This window comes from Garra rufa, chromosome 22 (genome assembly GCF_049309525.1).
Source record: "Garra rufa chromosome 22, GarRuf1.0, whole genome shotgun sequence".
Lineage (NCBI taxonomy): Eukaryota > Metazoa > Chordata > Actinopteri > Cypriniformes > Cyprinidae > Garra > Garra rufa.
This window is the reverse complement of record NC_133382.1, coordinates 543,500-566,394: the sequence shown is the minus strand read 5'-3', so window position 1 is coordinate 566,394 and position 22,895 is coordinate 543,500. Positions and strand designations below refer to the sequence as shown.

General features: G+C 36.1%; 2 protein-coding genes across 2 annotated transcripts; one reads left to right on the top strand and one right to left on the bottom strand.

Moving 5' to 3' along the window:
• Positions 1-3,928: 3,928 nt before the first annotated feature.
• vps25 (vacuolar protein sorting 25 homolog) lies at positions 3,929-11,511 on the bottom strand. The gene is made up of 6 exons (XM_073828351.1): positions 11,402-11,511; positions 6,820-6,965; positions 6,663-6,716; positions 6,486-6,574; positions 5,643-5,718; positions 3,929-4,686 (listed from the first exon to the last, which is right to left on the bottom strand). Exons 1-6 carry the CDS (start codon positions 11,446-11,448, stop codon positions 4,574-4,576), a joined length of 525 nt encoding a protein of 174 aa, XP_073684452.1. The 5' UTR covers positions 11,449-11,511; the 3' UTR covers positions 3,929-4,573.
• A 2,461-nt stretch (positions 11,512-13,972) lies between these two features.
• pagr1 (PAXIP1 associated glutamate-rich protein 1) lies at positions 13,973-17,180 on the top strand. The gene is made up of 5 exons (XM_073828901.1): positions 13,973-14,105; positions 14,263-14,435; positions 15,798-16,137; positions 16,430-16,518; positions 16,612-17,180. Exons 2-5 carry the CDS (start codon positions 14,273-14,275, stop codon positions 16,860-16,862), a joined length of 843 nt encoding a protein of 280 aa, XP_073685002.1. The 5' UTR covers positions 13,973-14,105; positions 14,263-14,272; the 3' UTR covers positions 16,863-17,180.
• The last annotated feature ends 5,715 nt before the right edge of the window (positions 17,181-22,895 follow it).

Here is a 22,895-nt window from a genome sequence, read left to right as displayed (position 1 = left end):
AGAGGCGCGCCTGCACCACAGCTCTTCAGTGCGAGTGCGCGCCTGGCTCCGCCTCCTTCACCTGAGTCCCGCGGCGTAGGGTTTCACTGCAGGGTTGTGTTCGTCAGTGCCTACATACTATGGAGTGCTATCTGTGCCATCCATCAGAACACCTTGTGTGTTGGTGATAGAGCGACTCGGGAACTGTTCGATGTTGATCTGAATCATATTCGCTCAATAAAAACATCATTGGACTGAAAAATGTTGCAGTCCTTAAAAAACAGTATGTTTTTGCTTTTAAATTGTAACAAATTTAAAAACAAGTCATTCTGTTCATCATGTGCCATATGCTGATTATCGGCGAGTTACAATGTGTCTATAAACAGAAACATTTGTTACTTCATACACAACGTCATTTTTTCAAAGAGGCCGCTACTGAGATAATATGTGACTCTGGAGCACAAAACCAGTGTTAAGTAGCACGAGTTTGTATTTGTAGCAATAGCCAACAATACATTGTATGGGTCAAAATGATCGATTTTTATTTTATTTTTTAAAAAAATCATTAGGCTATTAAGATCATGAAACTTTTTTTTTTGTTACAATAAACGTTTTATACTTTATACAACATAAATGATACTGCTGTTTGTATTAAATATGACGGGTACATAATTTAAAAACAATTGAAGGCAAATTTTCAGATATTCAAAGTGCAAAACAAAAACACTTAAAAATAAAGGTGCTTTAAAAGGTTTTTTAACACTGATGTCATAGAAGAACCATTTTTGGTTTCACAAAGAACCATTCAGTCAAAGGCTCTTTAAAGAACCATCTGTTTCTTACCTTTTTATAATCTGAAGAACATTTTGCCACAAAGAACCTTTTGTGAAACAGAAAGGTTCTTCAGATGTTAAAGGTTCTTTATGGAACTTTTTAAACAAGAAAGGTTCTTCAATGTCATCGTGAAGCACCTTTATTTTTAAGAGATGATGCTCAATTCAGCACATAACTCGCATTTTAAAACTGTTACTCAAATTGAATTAACAAGCTTCAAAAGCTTGTGGTAAATAAAACATTCATGTGAAACAACTCATGTTAATACTGAAAACTTAATTTTTGATTACTAATATGCATTAAAACTTCATTTGAACAACTTTAAAGGTAGTTTTCTCAGTATTAAAATTAGATTTTTTTTTGCACCCTCAGATTCCAGATTTTCAAATAGTCGCCAAATATTATAAATATCTATGGCCAAATATTCCTACCGTAAATATTTAAAAACCTATGTTTTAATTAGTAATATGCATTGCCAAGAACTTCATTTGGACAACTTTAAAAGGGGATTTTCTAAATTTTTAGATTTTCAAATAGTTTTGATATTGTCCTATCCTAACAAACCATACATCAATGGAAAACTCATTTATTTAGATGATGTTTAAATCTCAATTCCAAAAAACAAATATGGACCCTTATGACTGGTTTTGTGGCACATGGTCACATTTATGATTTGAGAAACTCAGGTTTTTTAATCCAAAATCAACATTTGTTCAACCACCACTCCTCTAGTTTTAATGCATATGTCTTTATATTATGTATAGCTATAGTAAAACATGTGACAACTTACCCCGACCCATCTGATGTTTCCTGAGAACAACTGACAATGACAATCATAAACCAGTTAGGAAAAGTTTTGAGATTTTATTCAATTACTGTGAAAGTTGTCCTTGACTTTCATCGTTATTCATACACAGGAAATCTAATTATCTTTCACAAACAACAAACTGGCATTATGAAATGAGCTGAAGGCCATAACCGCATTCCCACAACGTCTGGGTGGGTTATTTTAGACTTTTCTCATGTTGGATTCAGGAAATTAATAAAAAATTGGTCCATCAACGACGCTTCCAAAAATATTACTAAAAATATATTTAAAAAGGGTCATGTTTTTGTCTGGAATGATTTGGTTCACATCAGAAAGGAGAAAACACTCTAAGAGAGTCTACACTAGTCAACATTTGAAGTAGATCAATACCTTTTATCAAAGATGTCCTAAAACCAAAACAATACCTGTTTTGATCCGCTTCAAAACATTTCATAATTTCATGACCACTGATTGACAAAATGAGCCAAAGTAAAACACTAAAATGTCACAGAGCTCCATATCTAATCTAATCTAACCATCATCCAATCTATTTAATCCATAACCAAACAGCAATAGCAATACAGTGGAAATATTCTCTACGAGCGCCTGAATCTGAGAGTAATCTGGCCTAAACACACTGGACTGGGTTATTGAATGCAAGCCCGTCTAGACCAGAAAGAGTCCAGAACATCGAGTCCAGCTCACGTTCTGCAGCACAAGCTCACGCCGCTTCCTCTCGTGTGCCACAAACTCACAGCTAACAGCACAAAGCTCCATTCATCCCACAGGAGATCCATTCACTGAACATCTGAGCCTCTCTACTGTACTCCTGATAATCTACTGTACTCTGCACTCCATTATAGCTGCTAAACTACTGAAGACACATTTAAACATGCATTATTGTTATTGCATTAGATCAGATATCAATCTGAGTGCTATTTATTTTAAGAAAGATAAGCATAAGTAGTCTATCATCTCTGTTTGTGTGTTCCATCATGTGTGGTCAACAATAAACCGGCCCTCAGGGATGATTAATCAAGCTGTGTTGCATAATTTAGTAAATAGATGCTCAGCAGAGGGCGCTGTCACGTGACTCTCTGAAATGCACCTGAGCGCCACCTGTCGATATTACTGACCCTCACATGTGAAAACAAGATCATACAAAATCCAAAAGTTACACTTTATGAAGCTCAGGGTTTAAGAAATATTATTAGTATGACGATTTTTTTATTTATTTAAAATAAAAACTTCAACATTCTTAAAAACATTAATTTAAATAATACTACTAATAATAACAAAAAAAAAAAACATTTATAATGTGTACTGTACAGGGCTATAATCAACTAAAATGTAACCCATAAAAACTATTTTATTACCTAAAATAAATATGAACTGTAATAAAAAAATATATATACACTGCCGCTGAAAAGTTTGGATCACTAAGATTTTTAATGCTTTTCAAAGGAGACTTTTCTGCTAATCAAGGCTGTTTATTTGATTAAAAATACAGAAATGTTAATGCAATTTAAAATAGTGGTTTTCTATTTTAATACACTTTAAAATATAATTTATTCCTGTGATGCTGAAAGATGAATTTTCAGCATCATTACTGCAGTCTTCAGTGCCACAACAATAAACATCTTGTTCAAAGTTTGGGGTCATTTTTTTCTTTCTTTCTCTCTTTGAAATAAATTCATACTTTTATTCAGCAAGGATGTGTTAAATTGATAAAAAGTGATAGTAAAGACTTACATGGTTAGAAAAGATTTCTATTTTGAATGAATGCTGTTCTTTTTAATGTTTTATTCATGAAAAAAAGTATCATAGGTTCCAAAAAAAAAATGAAGCAGAAACGGTTTCCAACAGTGATAATAAAAGTAGTAAATCAGTATATTAGAATGATTTCTGAAGGATCATGTGACACTGAAGACTGGAGTAATAGCTGATGAAAATTCAGCTTTGCATCACAGAAATAAAATTTATTTCAAAGTATATAAAAAAAACTGTTATTTTGAATTGCAAAAATATTTCATAATATTACTTTTTTCTGTATTTTTGATCAAATAAATGGAACTTTGATGAGCATAAGAGACTTTGTTTTTTAATAAAACATTAAAATTTGTACTGATCGCAAACTTTTGAGCGGCAGTGTATATATATATTAGTATAATAAGAATAAAAATGTTGAACTTGCAGTATGTCACCTCTTCTTACAAGCATAAAGCAGATGACTTGCATGAGATTAGAATATGAAAATCAAATATGTAGGACAAGACAAGAGTTTTCAGTCAATCCAAACGCAAAGCATTTGAAGGGGTTTGCAGGAGAGAACTGAAAACGTCTCCCTGGTTTATTTGTACAGTAAGACATCGGTATAAAAGGTGATCAGATACAGTGAGAGTCGGGGAAAGGAGTGAATGCTACCAGACCTCAGCAAAATGTTGATATGAGCTCCACTGCCATCAGGAACCAGACATTTACTCCAGAACATTTCATCTTAGCCAGGAAGCATCGCAGGACTCGCAAAAAATGTGTTTTTGCTTTTGTGGTTCTACACAGAACGATATTCAAGTAGAGCGAGAGTCCGTCAGGATTTACAGCAATAAAAGGAGCGGAATAAAAACGTATGTACACAAAGAAGGATTTAGTCTGGGTCTACATTAACATACTGATATTCCTTAGTTTGGTCTGACATTTCGCTCTGTATGCATAACGCTTAGGAACAAAGATGTGGTTTCTTTAGTCGGCTCAAACATCAGGTGTAAAACCACCAATTTAAACTTGTTCCAACAAGGAAGACCCTTTAATTTAGTTTGGGCTCATAATAATGACTCGATTCAATAGTGGAGTGTACTATAGATCCACAAAGATCCCAAGAGACTGAGACTAAAGACGACGCTGGGCTGACAGAAACCCAACACCTCCACAAAGTCTGACTCCAGAAAGCCTGATTCAAAAGAACTTGACACCTTTCCCATCATCCACAGTGATGATTTCTGCCTTCCCATCAGCCTGCAGCGCCTGCAGCGAACGCAGCAACATCCAGTCCTCCAGTCCATGAAACTCTGAAACACACACTTCATTAGAGCCACCGCTCAAACTCAGGACATACAGCATTACCCTGAGTCTGTTTCTTCATCAGATTTATAGGAATGTGCCACTCCCTCACTGTCTCACCAGTGGATGTGAATGGGTGCCGTCAGAATGAGAGTCCAAACAGCTGATAAAAACATCACAATAATCCACAGCACTCCAGTCCATCAGTTCACATCTGGACAAGACAAAAGATGAAACAAATCCAGCATTAAGACGTTTTAACTCAAATATAGTCCATAATCCAATATAACGCTTCCTCCAGTGAAAAAGTGGTCTGGTCTGAATTAGGAGAGAAATCTGCACAGACCAAACACTGTTTACAAGCCAAAACAGCTCTAAATAAATATGTGGCTGGATTTTGATGTGACTTTTTCACTGGAGGAAGCATCATTATGGATTATGGACTATATTTGAGTTAAAACGTCTTAATGCTGGATTTGTTTCAGCTTTTGTCTTGTCCAGATGTGAACTGATGGACTGGAGTGCTGTGGTCTGAATCAGGAGAGAAATCTGCAGATCAAGGCTGAATTTTGATGTATAAGACAACAGGAGATGGACTTTTTCACTGGAGGAAGCGTTATTATGGATTATGGACTTGTATTTGAGTTAAAAATGTCTTAATGATGGATTTGTTTCAGTTTTTGTCTTCTCCAGATGTTAACTGATGGACTGGAGTGCTGTGGATTATTGTGATGTTTTTATCAGCTGTTTGGACTCTCATTCTGACGGCACCCATTCACATCCACTGGGGAGACAGTGATGGAGTGACACATTTATACAAATCTGATGAAGAAAGCACATTTTCAGCACATTTTTATTTATCTGAGAGCTGGGCAAGGTACGCAGTAAATTGCAACCAGACAAGTCATACAATGTTTTACTGATTCAGTACAAAGTCCAATGGAAATATGAAATATTGTCATACCTTCTTTTTCTGTGTCGTCTCCATTAGCGAGTTCATAAAGTGTAAACACTGAGTTGACCATGCCGTTTTTGGAAACCTACAGGTCGGAATGAGAGAAGCAGACAGTGGATTTAAAACAACACCTTCCCCCAACTGCTCACTAGCATTAGACTTTCTTTAATTATGATTGTACATGATATGCGTGTGTGTTAATATATTCAAACATTTGGCATCTTAGGGTTAGGGGGATGAAAACTTTTTCATCAAGGACGCATTAAATTGGTCAAAAGTGACAGTAAAAACATGTCTAATGTTACAAAAGATTTCTGTTTCAAATAAATACTCTTTATTTACTTTTGAACTTTCTATTCATCTGTGAATCCTGAAAAATAAAATGCATCTTGGTTTCCACAAAAATATTGTGAAGCACAACTGTGATAATAATCAGAAATTGAATTCGTTGAGCAGCAAATCAGCAAACTATAATGATTTCTGAAGGTGATACGAAAGACTGAAGAAATGATGCTGAAAATTCAGCTTTGATCACCGAAATAAATTACATTTGAAAATATATTCAAATAGAAAACAGTTATTTTAAATAGTAAAAATATTTCTAAATTTTACTTCTTTATTAGACTTCTTTAAAAACATTACAAATCTTGCTGTCCAAAAGCTTGAAAAATCAGCTTTGATCACAGAAATCAATTACAGTTGAACAGTTATTCGCACAGAAAACAGCAGTTTGAGATGCATTACGTTTCATAATATTTCACAAACATTAAAAAACCTACTGACTCCAACCTTCTAAATGATAGTCAATAAATAAATAAATAAATAAATAAACAGGCTTGAGTACATTCTCACCCATTGATAAATGAGTTTTCCCCACTCCTCTGGTCTCCTCCACATTATAAGACATCGTGATTTATTTTTATCCAACCATTCCAGGTTTCCTGTGGCAAAGCAAAGATCAGATTAATCTCAACATTCATCTTCCATTCTGGGAAACAGTCTCTTCTGTCAATGTGTGCATCACCCCACCTTTTTTTCTCAGTTCTTCAAAAACTACTTGTATGGCTTCAACTGAAAGTTTTCCTGAGCAACAGGAGTTACGGGAAACACATTCAGGACAAAACATGATTTCACCACAGTGTGTCCAATTATCAAATAGAAAAAGATGAAGGCTGTGAAAGGATACTCTCGATTTTCTTGTTGTTGAACACGGGGCTCTCCTGCGCCTCCAGGACGTCCAGAGTGTAGAGCTTCCGCTGGCGGCAGTAGGACAGGACCAGAGAACACCATGCCGCCAGCTGCTTCTGTCTCGTGTCCACGTTTGGCTGCAATCTGCAAAACACAGTTAAAACATCAGACAACATTATTAACAATTCAGGCCCAATGAACAAGACTGACATTCACACTGATGCAGATAAACCACAACAAAATGACCTTCTGCACAATTATGCAACCATTATATTGCAATAAAATTATTAAAGGAGTAGTTCACTTTCAGAACAGAAATGTACAGATAATGTACTCACCCCCTTGTCATCCAAGATGTTCATGTCTTTCTTTCTTCAGTCGTAAAGAAATGATGTTTTTTGAGGAAAACATTTCAGGATTTCTCTCCATATAGTGGACTTCTATGGTGCCCTGAGTTTGAACTTCCAAAATGCAGCTTCAAAGGACTCTAAACGATCCCAGCCGAGGAAGAAGAGCCTTATCTAGTGAAACGATTGGTTGTTTTCTAAAAACATTTACAATTTATATACTTTTTATTCTCTACACAGAGTACACTCAGAGCTAGACAAGACAAGCATTTGAGGTTAAAAAAGTACAGTAAGGGCTGGCTCAAACTGCGGCATCGGCATCTCGCAGCGGCACTTCCGGCGGCATGTCGAGATGCCGCTGTTTTTCTCCGGCAGGTGCCGCTACAGCGGCATCTCGAGATGCCAGAGCGGCATCGGCATCTCGCAGCGGCATCTAGCAGCGGCATAGCAGCGGCATCGGCATCTCGCAGCGGCATCTAGCAGCGGCATAGCAGCGGCATCGGCATCTCGCAGCGGCATCTAGCAGCGGCATAGCAGCGGCATCGGCATCTCGCAGCGGCATCTAGCAGCGGCATAGCAGCGGCATCGGCATCTCGCAGCGGCATCTAGCAGCGGCATAGCAGCGGCATCGGCATCTAGCAGCGGCATCTCACGCCGGCATGTCCAGCAGGCGTACTTTCTTCTTATTAAAAAAAAAAAAATACATTTCAACAAAATAACATAATATACTACAGGACTGTCATTTCTTAAGTATTTATCATATAATGTGTAATACTGATGCTGGATCAGAGCATGTGTGTGTGTGTGTGTATAGGATCCAGCAGTAAGTGTGTATTAATTTTTCATTTTCAGTTCGTTTCAGTGCCAACAAAGTTAGTAGATCACAAACGATAATAAATAAAAAAATGCAGTGTTTTTAATGTATTTGTCTATTTCAAATACTGCTTTGAAATGTTACTACTTATGAATATAAAATGTTAATACAGAAATTAGTTTGTTATGCTGCACAAAACAGATATCGCAGCTCTTATAGCCTAAAATATACTTAATGTCACTCGTTGTAATTGCATTTAGTAACAATTCATTTAGAGAGCTCTATAATTAAATTCCTACTAGTAACAATTCCAAACAAAGAGCTCTTTAAATTATATTTTACTATTTACAATTACAATTAAAGAGCTCTCTAATTAAATTCTTACTAGTAACAATTCCAATTACAGTGCTCTCTAATTTAATTCTTACTAGTAACAATTCCCATTAGGGAGTTCTACAAATGTATTTTTACTAGTCATATGTCTCCATTGACTTCCATTTATTTTTAATTACAGAGCTTAACAACATAATTTCTACTAGTAAGAATTTCAGTTAAAGAGCTCTACAATTGAATTCCTACTAGTAACAATTACAATTAGAGAGCTCTTTAAATCAATGTTTACTAGTAATAATTCCAATAGCTCTTTAATTCAGTTTTTACTAGTAAGAATTCCTATTAGAGAGCTCTCGAATTCAATTGTCACTAGTAAGAACTTAATTAGACAGCTCTTTAATTCAATTACAGAGCTCTGCAATTAAACATATCTTTAATGTGTTTTTTACTGGTAAAAATTGAATTGTAGAGCTGTGTAACTGCATTTTTATTAGTAATAATTAAATTAGAGAGCTCTCAAATTGGAATTGTAACTAGTAAAAACTGAATTAGAGAGCTCTGCAATTGGAATTATTACTAGTAAAAATTGATTTAGAGAGCTCTCTAATTGGAATTGTTACTAGTAATAATTAAATTGTAGAGCTCTGTAATTAAAAATGAATGGAAGACAATGGAGACATATGAATGGTAGAAATTAATTTGTAGAGCTCCCTAACTGGAATTGTTACTACTACGAATTGAATTAGAGAGCTCTGTAATTGGAATTGTTAGTAATACAGTTTTTTTACAATCGTTTTTGCACTAATAACAGAACTGTAATATCATTTTTCAAAACTCTAGATACAAAACTCAAAACAGTCATTATTTGTAACACAGGCTGTCCAGTGTTCAAAACTTTGCATATTGCATTCATATCTTTAAAGAAGCCTTGCATTAGCAGAAGCATTGTTTCAAAAAACGAATTTATAATGAAATATCGTATAGGAACATTACTTTAGATCACCCATACACGAGTTACCCATAGTTTCAATGTGTTTTTGCAAGTACAATCATAGCTGTACAAAATATGTGATACAGGTTTCATTTTTTATTTTTATTTTTACTGTAGACTGAGAACAGTACAGACACAGTGGTATCATTGAAATACTGTAATGTGGAATTTACTGATAAAATAAATCTCAGCATGACCAGCTAAAACCAGGCTGGCAAAAACAGCCAAACAGCCTAGGCTGGTTTTAGATGTTTTTTTTCAGCAGGGTTAGTTTGTGTACCAACATTCTTGATACATTCTTTTTTACCAGGATAGCCATTAACTCATTAAAAGCCCAAAAGCGATAACATAAAAATGACATCTTGCACTCAGTAATGTTAAATATGAAAATGTGTTCTGTAAAAGAGGCCATAGAAACAATATCTGATAAAGAATGAAATATGACATCCATAGATACACAGTAATAAAAAAAAAAAAAAAAAAAGGTACTGCAGAGGTTCAATTTTGTTCCTGGTCAACAAAACATATAAAGGTACCTTTAAAGGTACACAATGGGTCCTTATTGTACAATTATGTACCCAAAAAATTGTACCCTTGGTAACACCCCAGTGACAGCTACTTGTACCCTAAAAGGTATAGTTTTGTTCCTTTTTTTCTGGGAGTGTAGTGTAGTCCATCTGGGTCATATTCTGTGGTAACTGGTGTCAAATGATCTTTCCTGAAACATGCACTATTTTCCATAAAAGCTAATCTTCAAGGGTAATGCAACAGTTACTTCTCATTTTAAGCAGATGTATCAACTGATAGTTTAATCTCTGTAATGCAATTAATGCACACTCATCTCAAGATGTAATTTCAAATTTCAAAACGGCTTGACATTGTATGTAATACAAATCATATATTTTATTAAGGAATGTGATCTTCTAACTTCGTTGGCACTGAAACATAACTGTGATATTGACACATACTTATTGCTGGAGATAGCCTATAGCCACACAGCCACAGCCAGCCAGCCACACACACAGCGCCACGCACACGCACGTTCTGATCCAGCATCAGTATAAACACATTATATGATAAATACTTAAGAAATGACAGTCCTGTGGTATATTATGTTATTTTGTTGAAATGTATATTTTTTTTAATAAGAAGAAAGTACGCCTGCTGGACATGCCGGCGTGAGATGCCGCTGCTAGATGCCGCTGTGAGATGCCGATGCCGCTGCGAGATGCCGCTGTAGCGGCACCTGCCGGAGAAATACAGCGGCATCTCGACATGCCGCCGGAAGTGCCGCTGCGAGATGCCGATGCCGCAGTTTGAGCCAGCCCTCTCTCAAAAAGTATATAAATCGTTTCGCTAGATAAGACTCTTCTTCCTCGGCTGGGATCGTTTAGAGTCCTTTGAAGCTGCATTTTGGAAGTTCAAACTCAGGGCACCATAGAAGTCCACTATATGGAGAGAAATCCTGAAATGTTTTCCTCAAAAAACATAATTTCTTTACGACTGAAGAAAGAGAGACATGAACATCTTGGATGACCAGGGGTTGAGTACATTATCTGTACATTTCTGTTCTGAAAGTGAACTTCTGCTTTAATGCATGTTTATCAAATCTAACTCTAGAAATACATTAGAAATTAGACTTTTAAAAACACTTCTTACAGTTTTTTGTTTTGAAATCGCTGAATGTCCTAATATTTCTAGGTGTTCCAGTGGACATTTTTTTATTTCAGCCTTTATAAATGCGAATATTTACTTTTTGACCAATTATTATCATTATTATTGTTATTGTTGTTGTTCTGATCGCACTAGCTTCCCTTCACTCGCGGTTGAATTTAATGCCAAACTACAGTTAAATACTATCTGACACACTGTAACTGTAAGAACTGTAAGCGTAATTCTAGTTAACTGAATCTATTTTCTGACTGAAGACTGAGGATGAAGTGTCAGATGATCTGATTACTTCCGTAGCTCAATGCAAACAGCAGCTTTATTCGCCACACAAGTCTATATTTCACACTATACACACAATACTGCGGACACAACCTCGCTGTTCATCTGCAGCCACTGACATCGATGATAAAACAGATCTACTTACGTAAAAAATGGAGGAAAGTTATACTGCCAGGGCCACTCAAAACTCATCGCAGATTTGTACTAGTTCTGTTGATGTGCGGCTCCGCGTCAAGCTGCTTCCGCTCTGCCGCCGGAATCATGAGAAACACCCGCCAAAATAAAAGTCTTATGCGCAATCGCGACTCAAAAGCGACTCACAAATAATAAACCTGCTATTTGGAATTCTTGGAATTTTTAAAAAGTTTTTTCTTATTGTTGTTTACTTGGTATTTTGTATGTTCTCTTGTTTTGTTAGTGTTCTCTCAAGCAAAAATACATAAATAAATAAAAACAAATGAGAAAAAATATGCATATACTACTTTTTATCTGATAAATAAGAATAGTCAGTATAGTATGTTTTGACATCTAAAAAAAATTGAGGGGGGGGGGGGGTGCTTATGCCTATTGTATTGTATTTTATTTCAGTTTTTTTTCTAGTCTATGTTTATTTTGCTTATTTTTGCTGCTATTTGGAATTCTTGTTTTTTTTTTTCTTAAGATTTTTCTTATTGTTGTGTACTTTATATTTTGGTCCTCTTCAAGCAAAAATAAATAAATAAAAACAAATGAGAATAACATATGCATTTACTATTAAGACTATTAAGAAGTGCTCCCATGCCACATTTTATTTGAGAAGTAAGAATAGTCAGTATAGTATGTTTTGACATCTATGAAAATTAATTACACTTCATATGCAATTTATGTATTTATTTATTATTGTTTATTTATTTATTCATTTATTTTACATTAAAAAACCTGGACATTTTGAGCTCACAGAAAATACCTCAGAGTTCTGGCACAGTAAGCACCAGGATTTTCTTATTTTCATTTTAAATGCTGTTTTTAGAACATACAAAGGCAAACCAAATACAATATTGAAAAAAAAAAACAATACAAAAATATATAAATAAAATAGGGAAAGCAAAATGTACAAATAATTACAAATTATTATTCAAAGAATAGATTTAAGGCTTTAAAATAAATGTTAAATAATTTACTGGTTTTTTTCACATTGTTTTATTAATGTATACAGATACTGACCTATTTTCATTTTAAAATGAGTAAAATTGTTTTTTTTACTGCCCATTTATATTTGTAAATAAAGAACTTTCAAGTACGTAAATTCACAATATACCAAATTTCGAAGCCAACTAATACATAATTTTTAATAAAAAAATAAAAGATAATTTTCTTTGAGTTGCAAATAATAGTACTTTAATAAAAAAAATAAAACACCAAAATAATTTTGTAAAAATACAATCATAAAATAAATGTACAGTACTATATTTTTCAGAAAACACATGATAAATACGATGAACAATCTTAAATGATACCGCTCTAATTTTAGTTGTGACACAAAAATCTTAAAGATCTCTTTCTATTGGACATCTTGAAATTGTGATCTCCAAAAACCAATGGCTGAAGGAACACTGGAAATTTGGCAGATCTTTAAGATAATAATTTTTTACATTTTTTCTTTTATATTTATAACTTCCAATTTGGTTTTTCATCTAGACCATTACCTAAAACTTTCCTGTGTTCTGAGGGAATGTCATTAATTACCATCATATACCGGTATATGAAATAAACATTTTTCTAAAAATAAAAAAACATTTCGATTTAAAAGTTGTGAAACCAACAAAACACTTTTTTCTTTAAAGGAGTCATGGGATGCCCATTTTCCACAAGTTCATATGATTCTTTAGGGTCTTAATGAAAAGTCTCTAATATACTTTGGTTAAAAATTCTCAATAGTAGTGTAAAAAACACCCTTTTACCTTGTCAAAATCAGCTCTGCAAAATCTCAGCTCATTTTATCGCATGGGTCCTTTAAATGCAAATGAGCTTTGCTCGCCCCGCCCCTCTCTACTGAGGGATTATGAGCCGTAATGTTTACTTTAGCTGCATTTAGCCGCATTTATTGGCGAAACTTGCCAACAAGCACATTATTAAGAAAGCCTGTTTGCAATGATGCATAAAAAACCCTTATCCTCACTTCTGCTGTGGGTGAAGCTGCATCACGAATGATTCGCACGAACATAGATGCATATGTAGATAGCGATCAGCGCTTTCAATTTAAAAATGAAAGTAGCGTTTTCCTCTGCGTCTTCAGCGGCTCAGATGTCAGGAGTAAATGACGGCTGCTGTGTTCATTATTACATCCAACAACAGAACACCTCAATCGCTCAATTAGAGTCTTCCTCTGCACCTGAGTCACACAGTGAGGATCGTATTGGGACTGTTTCAGCTCGGTGAAGGCGGGGCTAAGGTAAGGCGCTCATGTCAATCACAGGAACTGATTTTAAAAAGGGGATATTACTTTTAAAGATGAACAAAATACCACTGGGTGTATTTTTATCATAGTAGGGTGGTTGTGTTCACAAACTGCCAACACACCTTAATGTTCAAACTACTTGTAAAAGTTAGTTTTGCACCCGATGACCCCTTTAATCATCCATGGAAAGCGCCAGTCTCCCACTCAGCGCCTCTTCATTGTCTGTCGGTCATTCGAGCGCGCGGGGGCGCTGTGGGCGGAGCTGCACATCCGGGACATGAGACGCATGACGTCAAGGCGCCGAAATAAACAACAGCGCTCAATGAGCATGAGAACTCCTGCAGAAATAATAGCACATTGATGCGTTTTAATATTCAGAGCGGCTGTTTACAACAGTAGTGGGAAAACAACTGTAAGTCTGCATCCGCTCCTTCATTCTGCACAATGTAAATAATCAGTGAATGTTTCTGAATGATGCTCAGAGAACCGTGTCTGTGTGCAGGCGCCAGACTAGTCAGGAACTGATGTATTAACACATAAACACGAGTTTGACTAGCTGTTTTCTGCAGGTTGTCAGTGATGCAGGCGGTAGAGGAGGCGCAGTCCTCTTTAGTGGAGCGGGTCGAGTCTCTGGGAGTCAGTGAGGAGGACAAAACTAGAGGAAAAGAAGAAGAGAAGGAGAAAGAAGGAAGCCAGGAGACAAGTGAAGCCTTAAAAGATGCTACAGCAGAGGATGACACGAGTATGTACTACACATCTGTCTTCATACCGTGATTTTCGCGTTCTTTCCTACTGTACTTTGGAGTATAATGCTGAATATGAAAGTACCATGGTATTACCACAGTATTTGCTTTGGTAGATGAGTAGGTTTCTTCTATTACACATTTCCAGCAAACACAGAATGTTCCCCTTACTTTAGGTTTTGGTTACCGTTTGGTAATTTTTTTGAGAACCAAATACTAACGTTAGGACAACGTTCTTTATATGTTAATTTTTGTCACCATAAAATAACGTTCCCAGAACGTTGCATGGTGGTTATGATTAATAACCTAATGGTCATTTTTAGGTTATTTTGCAACTATCAGATAATGTTCCCAGAACATTGCTTCATGGTTGTTTTTAAAATAACCTTCAAATAACTTTCCCTAATTGTTATTTTTAGGTTAATACTTTGCAACCATAAAATATGTTGTTGTAGGAACTTTACTGGCTAACCAAAAACAAACCTTAACAAAATAACGCTCTGGAAACTTTATAATAACATTACGGGAATGTACAAATAACATTCTAAAAAACAAAACTAATGTTCTGAAATTGTTCTACAAACCAAAAACATTCTGGGAACATTAGATCAATGTTCTGGAAACATTCTGGGAATGTTAAGAAAAATTTACTGGCTAACCAAAACCAAACCTTCACAAAATAATGCCTTGGGAACGTTATAATAACATTAGGGGAACGTTCGAATAACGTTCTGCAAACCAAAAACTAACATTCTGGGAACCAAAAACTAATGTTTGGGAAACATTCTACAAACAAACAAAAAAAAAAAAGTTCTGGAAATGTTCTAAAAACCAAAAACTAACGTTCTGTGAACCAACAACTAACATTCTGGGAACATTAGATCAATGTTCTGGGAACGTTCTACAAACCAAAACATTCTGGGAATGTTAACTTTCCTGGTTAACCAAAAACAAACCTTCACAAAATAATGCACTGGAAACATTATAATAACATTATGGGAACATTAGAATAACTAAAAACCAAAAACTAATGTTAAATAAACATTCTACAACCCAAAAATTTAAGTTCTGGGAACCAAAAACTAACATTCTGGGAACATTAAATTAATGTTCTGGGAACGTTCTACAAATCAAAAACTAACATTCTAGGAACGTTAAGAAAACTTTCCTGGCTAGCCAAAAACAAACCTCAACAAAATAACGTTCTGCGAATGTTATGATAATGTTAGGGGAGCGTTAGAATAACATTCTAAAACCAAAAAACTAACTTTCTGGGAAACTAAATGTGTTAGTTGGGATGTTTCTCATAATATATTTTGTGTAAATTATGATGAAAGTTTTCATTGACCCTCATATGACAGATGTAGAAGGAGACAAAGACTCCATGGACGCAGAGGAGCATAAAGACGGAGTGAGCCCAGATGGAGAGATGAACGGAGGAGGTGAAGGACAGCAGCAGCAGCAGCAGAATGAGGAGGACTGGGAGATCCCTTACAGCGACGAGGAGATGGAGGACCCCAAGAACTGGATGCCCTCACCTGAGGAGATCAAGCGGCTCTACCAGATTCTGGCTAAAGGAGAAATGCTGGAGCTCAAGTGGGAGCCGCTTCCTCGACGACCTCCGACCCCTCCACGCACCCCCTCGCCCGAGAGAGACGGAGACGACTCGCAGGACGACAAACAGGAGGACGACCAGCTCAAGTCAGTCACAGTAGATTAATCAAACATTTTTCATGTTTCTGAAGAACCAAGGTTGCATTTTTGGAACAGAAATACAGTAAAATGGTGAAATATTATTAGAATTTAAAACGGCTGTTTTCTATGTGAATAAATGTAATTGATTTCTGTGATCAAAGCTACATTTTCAGCATCATTACTGCAGTCTTCAGTGTCACAGGATCCTTCAGAAATCATTCTAATATACTGAGAAACATTTCTGATTATTATCAATATTTTATCATGGAAAAGATTGTAAATATATATGGTTTTGCAGGGAGCTCACACCGACTGAGTTTGATTTCGATGAGGAACAGACGATGGCGACTCCCAAAAACTCTTTCCTCAATCGCCGCAGAACCCCAGGTACGATCAGACCAGGTGTGTTTTCTTCAGTTTGTGGATGTGCTGATTTTGGCCGATCCTCAGTGTAAGTGAATAATGTCGTGTGTTGTTCAGGCTCCTCCGGCCGCTCGACGGTCAAGCGTGAGGCTCGTCTGGATAAAGTGCTGTCGGACATGAAGCGGCACAGGAAAATGGAGGAGCACATTCTCAGGACGGGTCGGGATCTGTTTAAGAGCGATAAAACACGGCCGGCGCCCGTCCCGGAGAAGCCCTTATCGCCCAACAGTCAGCGCGAGCGAGAGAAAGAGCGGGAGAGAGACAGCGACCCCAGCACCGTCTTCAGCCCCAGACAGAGGAGATACTGACACTGAGACAACAGACACTGCTTCAGCCAATGACAGGATCCTCGAAACCATCACAATTCTTCTTTTTGCATTGGACCATAAGATGGCTTTTTTTATTCAGGTTTTTCTATGTGAATAAATAAGTGTATTGCCTAGCTGCGGTTGTCCTGCTGTTTTTAATGACATTAAGCTCTACGTTTGTTTTTAAAAATAGTACAAAAAGTTTCAAACTAAACAAATTTAAAGCTTTGGGGGTCCATGGTCATGGGAAAACCTGTACTTCCAGTCCTGCTTTTAGTTGTTTTTTTAAATAACAAATATACATTTATCTCTCTATTACTTTTTGTTTTCTATTTGGGTTAAACTTCTGGAAATTAAAAAAAAAAAAAAAAGTAATGACAACTTTTTACCCCATTTTTACCTTTTTCCTCATCCTTTTTCCTTATTCCTCAAATACATTTTTCTCAGAAATGTGAGTTTATACCTTGGAATTCAGAGTTTACATCTCACAACTCTTTTCCAGTTCATTTATAGTTGAATTCTGAGGTGAAGAAAGGAGAGATTTTTTTTATCTCAGAATTGCTAAATGTAAACTCCAAATTACAAGTAAACAAATGTTGTTCAGAGTTACTAGATGTAAACAGAATTACAAGAGGGAAGTCAGAATTGCAAAATTTAGTATTTAGTATAAAACTCAGAACTGCAAGATGTAAAAAAGGCAAAGAGGGAAAAAGTCAGGGTTCCCACAGGTCATGACATTTTAAGAGGTATATTCCAGACATTGAAAGTCAGAGCATTTTATATTTATTTTGTCCAAATCATTGATTTTTGTTTATTGCTTTAAATTTTTTGTTTGCATTTATCAAAATGTAATTTTTCCATACCGTATTTAGTTTCATGTGTTTTGCTTATTGTTATGGTTAGGTTATGGTTATACATTTTTTGTAGAAATAGTACAAAAAAATATCAAAAGCAAAAAATAATGTGTTTTGTACTAATAACATCTGCAAACAAGTAAATAAAGCTTGCAAATGGATGATCCATGCATTACAGATCATGGAAATTCAGCTTTTTAGTCAGTAAAAGTCAGGGAATTTGACATTTGGCTTAAAGTGGGAACCCAGATTGTGAGATGGAAACTGATTTTCTAAGTGGGAAAAAAATAACTGTTAGATTTAAACTTCAATTCACCCTTCACTGGGAGTTTGATTGAAAGACTGCCATTTTGCCAAACATTCCAGACACTCAGTGGACCTTAAAAAATTGTGCATACTGTCGTCTTTCCGAGCTTAAAACAAGATGCCTTCTGATGTTCATGTTTGTTTCATGCTATAACTAGTATAGACATGATTGGTTGAGGTGCACTTGAACTGAGCTGCTGCATTAAAGAGCCACAAAACGTCTCCGGTTCCTCAACATAACAGTGGTACTGAGAGGAAGGAACAAGACATAATGTTTGGGGAAAGCCTTCTCCTCTAAGATGCTGAAGCCTGACTGAATCACTCTATTGCTCCCATATAGATGAAGTCTGGCACCAGTTCACCTCTGAATCTTTCGACTGACTGAGAGTCATTGAGTCTTGTTCCCTTCTGTCAGGCTTGAGTAACCAGAGACGTGCCCTTTTTGAGTTGGTCTCTCAACATTCCGTATGGGATCCGTGGAAAACCCCACTGGTCTCAGCTCGAACACAGCCCATAGAGTCGACTAGAGACGCCTGCAGTAGCAAGTAGATCATAGTGGCTTACTCTCCCCAGCTCCCTTGGGTTGAGTACTGGACCTAGTTGAAACACACACATGCAGGATTGGCAGAGAGCCAAGGCCTCCCTGCACACAGTCAAGCAGCACAGGACTAGCTGATATAGGAGTGAGAGCAGCTGGTGAAACAGCAGGGCAGGCATACATAAACACAAATTATGCATTATTTCTCACTTTCAGTAGTTGGCTGTTACCAATGGCTGTATGAGCATTTCACAGCACCCTTGCAGCTATGTTATAAAAGCGCTATGTTTACATACTGCAGCGCATACAGTGCCTTGCAAAAGTATTCAAACCCCTTGATTTTTTTCACATTTTGTTTTGTTGCAGCATTATGTTAAACTGCTTTAAGTTACTTGTTCTCCCACATCAATCTACACTCCATACTCCATAATGGCAAAGCACAAAACAGGTTTGTAACAACTTTGCAAATTTATTAGAAATAAAAAACTGAAAAGATCCCGCTGCATAAGTATTCATACCCTTTTCTGGGACACTGGAAATGTATCTCAGGAGCATTCATATTGCTTCTAGATGTTCCTACACTTGGAGTGGAGTTAAACTGTGGCAAATTCATTTGAATGAGTCTGATTTAGAAAGACACACACCTCTCAGAAAAGGTCTAACAGCTGAAAATGCAGATCAGAGCAAAAACCAAGATAACTGCCTGTAGAGCTCAGTGACAGACTTGCGTTAAGGCGATGATCTAGAGAAGAGTTCAGAAACAAATCTGCTGCATTGAAGGTTGACAGAAGCATTCTCCATAATGGAAGACGATTGGAACAACTAGGACTCTAGAAAATGTCCAAGCTGACAGAGATGGAGAGGTGAAAAGGTGAGGCAAAGAATGGCAGATAATTGCCAAATGCAGATGTGCAAAGATGCTCACATCAGACCCAAAAACACTTGAGGCTGTAAAGCTGCTTCAACTATGGACTGAGTTAAGGGTATGAATACTTATGCAATCTACTTATTTCAGTGTTTTAGTTTTAATACATGTGTAACATTTGTAAATCTGGTTTGTGCTTTGTCATTATTATGGTGTATGGAGTGTAAACTGATGTGGGGAAAAACTAATTTAAAGCAGTTTAACATCATGCTGCAACAAAATGTGAAAAAATGAAGGGGTGTGAATACTTTTGCAAGGCAGTGTAGGTGTTCAGTCCTGCTCCTGAGGAGCCTCTATCCTGCAGAGTTCAGCTCCAATCCTAATCAAACACACCTGAACCAGGTAATCAAGGTGTTGAGGATCACTTGATAAGTCACAGGCCAGGTGTGCAAATGTATGGATTCTTCCTAAATCCTCTTTTTCATCTTTTAAATTGTCCTTTCTAAAGTAGCCTTTACATTTAGTTGACATTCACACACAGATCAGTCATTATTCAGGTGGTAACAGCATTTGACCACTGATTTGCAAAAATCATTTCAGGTTTAAGTGTTTCAACATTGCATCAACTACTGATGAACACATCTTTATTTTAATGATGACTCAGTGGCTTATTTAACTACACTGTAAAAAGTTTTCACCAGATTCAACTTAAAAACCTAAGTTCAGCAGCTGCCTTAAATGTTTGTTAAATCAGCTTGAAACTACGTCATTTTAACTTAATAAAAATGAGTTGATTTAACTTGAGTTAAAATGACTTATGTTGACTTAACTTAAAATTTTAATGCAGCTGCTAAACTTAAGTTTTTAAGTTGAAACTGGTGAAACCTTTTACAGTGGTGTATTTCTGTCTTTGGAAGGCGTTTGTCTTTTAAATACATTAAAATGCACACATTCACACAAACGTTCTTGTCATTTGAACCTCTTTCACCTAATATGTTTACTAAGATTTTAAAATAAATGTTTTAATAATTAAGTATCACATCTGCATGTTCATTGGTTCTCTGACATTGGTTATGGTCACATGATATGCAAGTAAACAAAGAAAATATTTCTTAGACATTTTTTTTTAATGATTTATTGTCGTTATTTTGTTTTATGTTGTAATTAATTTATTAGCTTTTCATTCCTAACTCCTAACTCATAAACACACAGGTTTGGGAAACTTTTGACGTAATATAATTTATTGCACTTCATGTTGTTATTAAAAACAAATGGAATATATTTTAATATTTTTGTATTTTTATGTCAACATGGTACGAGATTTTCTTGTTTAAATCAATGTGATAAACAAATTAGGTCAAAAGTAGTCTAAAAGTGGTCCGATTATGTGTGACCCAGGACCACAAAACCAGTCATAAGAGTCAATTTTTTATCTGAAAGCAGAATAAATAAATGTGTTAGGATCGGACAATATTTGGCTGAGATACAACTATTTGAAATCTGCAATCTGAGGGTGCAAAAAAATCTAAATATGGAGAAAATCACATTTTAAGTTGTTAAAACAAAGTTCTTCGCAATGCATATGACTAATCAAAAATTAAGTTTTGATATATTTATGGTATGAAATCTACAAAATCTTTACTTAATATCCTAATGATTTTTGGCATTAAAATCTGTAATTCTGACCCATACAATGCAATTTGGATTCAGTAACAGATCACGATTTGTAAGTAATCTACCCAGCCCTGTGTTTGAGATGAAAAAGTCACAATGACCTTTTTGCTATTTTATACCATGACGGAAACAAGCTTCCACATAAACCTGTTGGTGAGCCGTACTGATGTCAGATTTGTGAGTGAATTGTTTGTGAATGATTCATTAGTAAATTGCAATCGTTCTCTAGTAATTACAGACAATCACATCCGCTGCTGAAACACCGAAATCTCCCAGACTTTGTATGTTAGACATGTGAACTGTGGTATTAATGTGAATCATTCTGTGGCCTGAATTGCGGCGTCTGGACTCAAAGCGTGGCGCGTCTGGTGCGGGCTCTTAAATTAAGAGGACATTTGATGTCAAAACCCTGATCTGTCTTTTTCAACTCCATTAAAGCTGGTGTTAATTCCAGCAGAGGTCAGAGGTCAGACGGCAGACAGTGAGACTAATGCTCTCTCCGTTAAACCGAACGCCGGTTGACAAACGGACCAGGAGAAGCGACATTATAACATGCGGCATATGAGACAAGAGGATATATTTCTGCAATGAGATTGAAATACAACAGTGCTTTCATCTGTACTCATGTTAACAGGGAACAGGTTCACATATGAAACAAAAACAAGACGACAGAATCCAACTCAAACGCAAACGCCGTCCCAAAGAAAAGCATCAAAAGCAGTCGTTGCAGTTCACTAGGATTAAATAGTTTGGATTTCCGCTCGATATCGTCGGGGCACGTTATAGATAGAGGGTTCACGAGGGACGAAGATGGAATATACACATGCAAAGTCATATACCCAATGGACATTTCTGCCTGTTTTTTCGTTATATAAATTTCAGATCAGCATTCAGTCATTTTAAGATCAAGTAAGCTTCAAAAACAGGCCTCACGGCGGATCCTTTGCAATGTTATTCATTCCTGTTTGATGGTGGTACGGCTGAACTGGCAAGCACTTGAAAGCGGAGATAATAAATAAAACATCTGCAAATGAATCCTTCATTTATGACTAGACAGAGATTAGATAAGAACCAACAAAAACCTGAGACTGACGGACTGAAAACAGTTCGAAACCATAAATATCTTCCAACAAACCACAATAAATAATAGTCAGGAACGCTGAGACGAACACAACGGCTCCAGTGACAACAAAACGAATAAAGTGCAACTAAATTTCACATTGACTATGGAAAATATCACATTTGTTTAAACAGAGGAAACTAACGCGTAAGAGATGAAGAATAAGAGTTTCCACAGGGATAAGGCAGCTTATATATATTTGATCATGTCCCTTTAAAACATACGCAGGGTTTGTTTCAGAGGTTATATTAGGGGGATTGTAAAGCTAACTACTAATGTTCAACTATTTTGTGGTAAAACCGTGTTTCACTGAAAAAAACTGCTTTTCTTACTTAGACTAACTTTGCTTTCTTGACTAACCCTAAATCAAGAGGAATTTTCTAGACGAGTAAAAATCATCTTGTTTTCAGAAGAAACAAGTCAAAATGAAGTGAGTTTTGCTTGAAACAAGTTAAATAATCTGCCAATGGGGTGAGAAAAAAAAAGTTATTTCAAACAGAAAACAAGATGATTTTTACTCGTCTAGAAAATCCTTCTTGATTTAAGAATTTGCAGATATTTGGGCTGGAAACAAGACAAAAAGTCAAAGTAAGAACAGCATTTGTTCAGTGTTAAAGCCCCCTTACGGCGGATCACAGGTGGAATCGGAGAACATTGGTTCGGTGTGACGCTTGTT

What these genes read in the sequence shown, in the direction of transcription:
- pagr1 (XM_073828901.1), top strand. Translation starts at nt 14,273, where the DNA reads ATGCAGGCGGTAGAGGAGGCGCAGTCCTCTTTAGTGGAGCGGGTCGAG. An exon ending in TACAGCAGAGGATGACACGA is followed by an intron (nt 14,436 to 15,797) that starts GTATGTACTACA and finishes CTCATATGACAG; the next exon opens with ATGTAGAAGGAGACAAAGAC. An exon ending in CAATCGCCGCAGAACCCCAG is followed by an intron (nt 16,519 to 16,611) that starts GTACGATCAGAC and finishes TGTGTTGTTCAG; the next exon opens with GCTCCTCCGGCCGCTCGACG.
- vps25 (XM_073828351.1), bottom strand. Translation starts at nt 11,448, where the DNA reads ATGAGTTTTGAGTGGCCCTGGCAGTATAACTTTCCTCCATTTTTTAC. An exon ending in TGAAGAACTGAGAAAAAAAG is followed by an intron (nt 6,575 to 6,662) that starts GTGGGGTGATGC and finishes GCTTTGCCACAG; the next exon opens with GAAACCTGGAATGGTTGGAT. An exon ending in GAAAACTCATTTATCAATGG is followed by an intron (nt 5,719 to 6,485) that starts GTGAGAATGTAC and finishes TCCGACCTGTAG; the next exon opens with GTTTCCAAAAACGGCATGGT.